Source organism: Desmodus rotundus, chromosome 7 (assembly GCF_022682495.2).
Source record: "Desmodus rotundus isolate HL8 chromosome 7, HLdesRot8A.1, whole genome shotgun sequence".
NCBI lineage: Eukaryota > Metazoa > Chordata > Mammalia > Chiroptera > Phyllostomidae > Desmodus > Desmodus rotundus.
Window position 1 is genome coordinate 29,226,421 of NC_071393.1, and position 6,175 is coordinate 29,232,595.

The 6,175-nt window shown below is 42.2% G+C and overlaps 1 protein-coding gene across 1 annotated transcript in view; it reads right to left on the reverse strand.

The window, feature by feature from the left end:
* Nucleotides 1–6,083, reverse strand: part of NCAPD3 (non-SMC condensin II complex subunit D3) — a 61,619-nt gene extending 55,536 nt beyond the window's left edge. The window contains exons 1-2 of the mRNA XM_024557458.4: nucleotides 5,802–6,083; nucleotides 1,758–1,912 (exon numbers count right to left, since the gene is read on the reverse strand). Coding sequence (XP_024413226.2) covers nucleotides 1,758–1,912; nucleotides 5,802–5,865 — 219 coding nt within the window. The 5' untranslated portion in view covers nucleotides 5,866–6,083. The remainder of the gene's footprint in view (nucleotides 1–1,757; nucleotides 1,913–5,801) is intronic.
* Between the last annotated feature and the right edge of the window lie 92 nt (nucleotides 6,084–6,175).

The window sequence follows — 6,175 nt, forward strand, 5'->3', positions numbered from 1 at the left end:
ACTGCTGAGACAAGCCACCTTACAGAGGGGCCCTTTAGAGTCATTCAGCACTCGCCCTTCCTTTACCATGGACTTCGGAAGAAACCCTCTCCTGCCTTTAGAGCAGTGACACCCTCATTCCTAACACCACTTCAGCTCCTGTACGCCTGTCACTGTAACCCTGGAAGTTGCCCATGACAATCCAAACACCTCTGCCCTCGCTGGCTTGTCTCAGGACTCCACCTGCCCATCACCTCTGCAGCGTTTGGTACCAGAGTAGCTTTCTGGCCTCTGTGTCGGAATTTCCCACACCTCTGCCTGCTCCTCCTCAGGTCTCCTTCAACCAGCTTTCTTAGTTCTGCCCGGCGTCTCCTCCCCCTCACTGACCTCTGTGATTCGAACATCTTGAGCCAAAGGACTCTGTCATCTCTTTTGTTGACTTTAACATCTCTCCTGCTCTTCCAATCTGTGTTTCCAACTACCAATTACACTGTCCCAAGGATCTGTTAACAAATCTCGCATTCAAAGCCTAAAACTGAACTCATAATTTTTCCATTTGATTTTGCTTTCTCCCTTATTCCCCACACCTTCGCTGACTATGTCATCCTCCTGGCTTTGAAATCTTGGTGATCTTCCACATTTTCCTTTCTTTCACTCTCTACACCCAGCCAATGGAGCACTTCCCAGATTAATCTTGCAGATCTGACTGCTGTCACACTACTCTCGATTCTCTCAGCCTCCTCTACACATTCCCTGTTGTTCCTTTCCTAGGAATGCCCCCAGACCCTAGTATCTGCTAGTCACCACTCTAGTCTTCACCACTTGCGAAGGCTCGCCTCTGGCTGCATTCTTTCTGGAACCTTCCCAATATCACTATGCTCCCTTTGCACACCCACTAAATGGTAGTACACCTCTCTCAACAGCAGTTTTCACAATGCAGCTCACCAAGTATTTCCAGCTCTTTCCCTAGACGGAGGAGGCACTGTGCTGTTCCACCCTCCTGCAGCCGAATGTGGTCTCTGGACGTGCTTTGGCCAGTGATGGGAGTAGGAGCTGTAAGAGCCAGTGCTTAACTCTCCACTTCCCTACACTGGGATGGTCCTTGACGTAGGGAGGGGCTCTACCGTAATCATCACTTTATCTTCTAAGGTACTTAATGTAGTACTTTATGATTAACGTTTAACTAGATGACTGACTTTTTGAAAAACAATGTGCAATTTGTAACTGAAACATTCTTTTAATTTAAATTTTTCAGGTGTTAATATCTAAATATTTTTTGTTCTGGTACCTAGCCCTTCAGTTTTTGGAAAAGCAGTCAATGGGCTAAATACTAATACACATACTAGATAGAACTCAATATTTAAAGAAACTCTTTATTCCGATTGACTTTAACTAATTACTTTTCAGTTTATTAATACCATATTTTCTTAAAGTTGAGGCATACTGAAATTGTAATTGCATTTTCCTTGGCCTTCTTTTCATATTTGGTTTAATCTGGTTTTCTTCCTTTTTTTGGCCTTTATTCTTTTCCTCTAATTTGCTGTTTAAAAAAGTCATGACTTGAAAAAAAAAAAAAGACAGATTAATACCTTGAACCTTCTGGAGGAAAGCAATTAGGATATTCCAATAAATGATCCACGTTCTTTACGCTACTCTCCTCATACTCTATGAATTGTTCACTAAAAAGACTGAGCTTTAGATGATGATAATAACTTTAATATTCTATTTCTAACACCTAAATACGGCTAGCTTGATTTTCCTTTTTTTCCCCCTCTTACCTCTGTAGATCCATGTTCTTCAGTGGCGAAGTGGAAAAGACTTTCATAGAGTTTTGTGAATGCATCCAATCCCGTCTCTATAATTTCTGTTTCTATGCTGGGATCCAAAGGTTCAGTCTCTGTGAAGTCCAGTTCCCAAACTATGTCCACCCATTCTAGTGGAGAAACGCAATTAAATCAGTTTGTGCTCTACAGCAAGTGAAAACCAATAATTTTTAGACTCCGGGTATATTCAAGAAGAGAAAAGTTTATTAGTCACAACTCACATTTAATCACATAATACAAGTGAAGCATAATTCAAGGAGGGCAGAAAAGGTTAAGAAAATATTTTGTTTCTTTTTAAATTACAACTGACATCTGGTTATTAGGTTATCTTCTAAAAATATCAAAGAGGAAAACACTTTTTTACATACAACAGTTTTGGGGGATGACACTTCAAAATACTCAATGATCGGCCTTTCCCATACATTTGATTTAGAGAAGAAAGCGACTAATCAAAGACTGTCCCAGGAGCCCCTTCCTAAAAACTTTGTAACAAAGTTAATAAGCCCAAATAAAATACTTTATTGGGCCCTTGGAGATAATGTAGCATGTCAAAAAAAGATACACTTTCCCCAAGAAGTTTAAAGTAGAGCAGGAAGCCAGATCCACACTCAGAGAAATACTCAGTGATTTAAAAATACACTGATGGAAAGAATGTATGCTAAAAGAATGTAACATTAATGCAGTATTCTTGCTAATCTCTCTTAACTCTAAACCTCACATGTTTCTAACAAATATCTTCCCCAATACTTTTCTGGTATAGCCTAAAACCTAATTTCAGGAGATATGGAAACACGTGGACCTCTCCAGCATTACTAATCAGGTGCTCCTTCACTCTGCCTTCTCAGATCTCTGCAGGAGAGAGATTCTGACCATGCAGCACAAACAGGACATCTCTTCATCCCAGGAGTAAAGCCTAGAGCTGAACAGCACCCCACTCACACCTACCCTCACCTACATAGCTGTAAGGAGTAGGCAGCTTCTGGGGCAGGAGGGCTGGGAGAGGGACAAGGCAGAGGCTCACAATCACAGTTGACCCAAGGCCAGCCCCTTTTAGGAACCCAGAGGTCAAGGTTCTCAATTCAAAAAATTTAAAAAAGGGCTCAGATTAATGACGGTAGGTCTTATGACTCATAAGACAGAACACAGGATGGCACTGCTTAAAAGAAACCTTTCTAGAGGTGAGGTTGCCACCGTCTTGATGGTCTCACCTTCACAATGGTGGTTGGGGCGTGTGTGTAAGATTTTGTTTTAAAATACCAACGGTTGTTTGGGGAAATGCAAGCCAAAGAACATTCTCTGGAGCACTGGTACCTATGCGGGTGGCTTCGTTGCCTCTCCTTACTGCCCTGTCTCCTGTGAACAGGACATGGAGATACAGGAGTTCTGGCCAAGGTGGAGGCATAGGTAGAAACCCTTAGCTTCCTCGCACAACCAAAAGGAGGATAACAACCAATCTAAAATCAATAAACAACCAGAAGTGCCAGAAAATCAAGCTGCATGGAGCTCCAACAACCAAGGAATTAAAGAAACAATCAACCAGAATGACCAGACCGGCAGAGTCACAGCGCAGCAAAGAGGGTTGCCCTGCCCTGGTGAATACCTAAGGCTTAACACATGCGCTGAGACAAAAAAAATATGGCCCAAATGAAAGAACAGAGCAAAGCTTCAGAAAGAGAGCTAAGCAATGAGGAGATCACCAACCTATCTGATGGAGAATTTAAAGCCCTGGTAATCAAAATGTTCACAGAACTGATTGAGCTTGGTCGAAAAATGAAAAAACAAATGAAAGATATCCAAAGTGAAATATAGCAAAATATTCAGGGAACCAACACTGAAGGTAAGGAAAGCAATGACTTGGAACAAGAGTAAGAAATAAACATCCAACTGGAACAGAATGAAGAAACAAGAGTTCAAAAAAATGAAGAGAAGCTGAGGAATCTCTGGGAAAACCTGAACCGTTCCAATATCTGCATTATAGGAGTGCCAGAAGGAGAAAAGCAGCAAGAAAGTGAAAACTTATTTGAACAAATAATGAAGGAAAACTTCCCCAACCTGGCAAAGGAAATAGACTTCCAGGAAGTCCAGGAAGCTCAGAGAGTCCCAAAGAAGTTGGACCCAAAGAGGAACACACCAAGGCACATCATCATTAAGTTACCCAAGATTAAATACAAAGAGAGAATCTTAAAAGCAGCAAGAGGAAAGGAGAGAGTTATCTACAAAGGAGTTTCCATTAGACTATCAGTTGATTCCTCAAAAGAAACTTTGCAGGCAAGAAGGGTCTGGAAAAAAGTATTCAAAGTCATGAAAGGCAAGGACCTGCATCCAAGATTGCTCTATCCAGCAAAGCTTTCATTTAGAATGGAAGGGCAGATAAAGTGCTTCTCAGATAAGGTCAAGTTAAAGGAGTTCATCATCATCAAGCCCTTATTATATGAAATGTTAAAGGGACTTATCTAAGAGAAAGAAGATCAAACCCATGAACAGTAAAATGACAACAAACTCACAACTATCAACAAATGAACCTAAAAGAAAAGAAAAACAACAAAAACTAAGCAAAGAACTAGAACAGAAACAGAATCAGAGAAATAGACATCACATGGAGGGATTTCAGTGGGGAGGGGGAAGGGAGGTATGGTGGGAAAAGGTGCAGGGAAGAGGCAGTATAATTAGTAGGCATAAAATAGACGGAGAGAGATCAAAAATGGTATAGGAAACAGAGGACTCAAAGAACCTATATGTACAACCCATGGACATGAACTAAGGGGAGGAGAATGCTAGAGGGTTGGGGGATGCAGGGCAGAGGGAGAATAAAGGGGGAGAACTTGGGAAAACTGTAATAGCATAATCAATAAAATATACTGAAAAAAAGAAAAAAGAAACCTTTCCATGGACTTGACTGTTTTAACACGCATGCTTTAGTTATTCATTCACTCTCTTTCCTAGTCATTCTAACTACAGTCATCTTCCTAAAAATGTTCTTGTATCTTTTCCTCTCACACATTCTTTCACTTATTTTATATACACATTTTAAATGCACGTTAATAAATGCACATCAGTATATCTGATCTCATTTCTGGGTGACAACTACAAAGTCCTAATGAGAAAAGAAAAGATCCGGTGACAGGAAATCAATCAATTCAATAAACAAGAGCTAGTACTATTTTTACGGCGGATGAGTATTAAAACAGTAACACGTATGTGAAACACTAGCAAGCCTAGTAGAAAGTATTACTGGGAGAAGGGGAGAGGAACAGCTGGGAAGGATGATTCTTCTTTATTTGGACCTAAAAGTGTAAGTTGAGGGAAAGAAAAGCAGAAAAGTGTGTAACAAAGCACAACGGGAAAGCATAACCTGATTGGGAATGAACAAGATAATTACAGCACAGAGATTAAATGTGAACGGTGAGAGTTATTAGTAGTATTTTTCAGCAGTAGCAGGTACCGAATTAACCTTCACAAAACCCCCTGTGAGGTAGATATTACATCCCTATTTGACAGATAGGCAAACCAAGGCTTAGTAACGTTAAGCCGCCGGATGCTTAGCAAAGTCTAAGACCAGTTATCTTTGACTCCAAAGATTATTCTCTTGGAAAAGACTGCAGTGAATAGTGAAGGCTCTTATATGGCAGGCCAGAGATTTGGTCATTTATTTAGTGAATAAAGGGAGAAATATTAAAGGTTTAAAGACCTGACAGATGCATTTGTGTTTTCAAAAGTGGTCCTAGCATACAGATTTGCAGAATAAGAAGGGGAAGGCCGAGAAAACAGACGCAAAAGAACCAAAAGATAACGAGCAACGTAAGTTCTTCTTTAACGTAACTCTTTTTAAACTATTCTATTCTCGGCTCGCCAACATCCTGGAGTGCAGACCTGGACGGCCCAGACCTTGCAGAGCCAAACGCCCCACCCCCACCGCATCCCAGGCCTAGGCTGAAGAGCAGCACAGGCGCAGAGCACCGCAGCCCTGCCTCCCCGAGGCTGGAGGCCTCGTTTCCTCACCTGGGCTGAGATCCACCGGGCACCAGGGTTGCAGGCCGCTCCCAAGGTCCGGCAGCGCCACCATGATCGCCCAGAAACCCGCACGCCTGCGCTGCGGTCAACTTTCAAAGCTCGCTCCCGCGCGCGCTCTGAGTCGTCCCAGCCGACCAGTCACAACTTGCAGAATTTCCCACGGACCTATCGTCGCGCCCAGTCGGCTTCATTACATTAACCAATCAGCAGGGTATTCTACCGCATGCGCAAAGAGTGGGGCGGGCCAAGGACTGAAGACCGAGCCAAGGTTCCACGACCTGGTGTTTTCTTTTTCCCTTTGAAGAAAGGGTTAAGAAACCAGTTAAATTCTAATGGCGCTTTTCCGGCCTCATTTTTCTTAA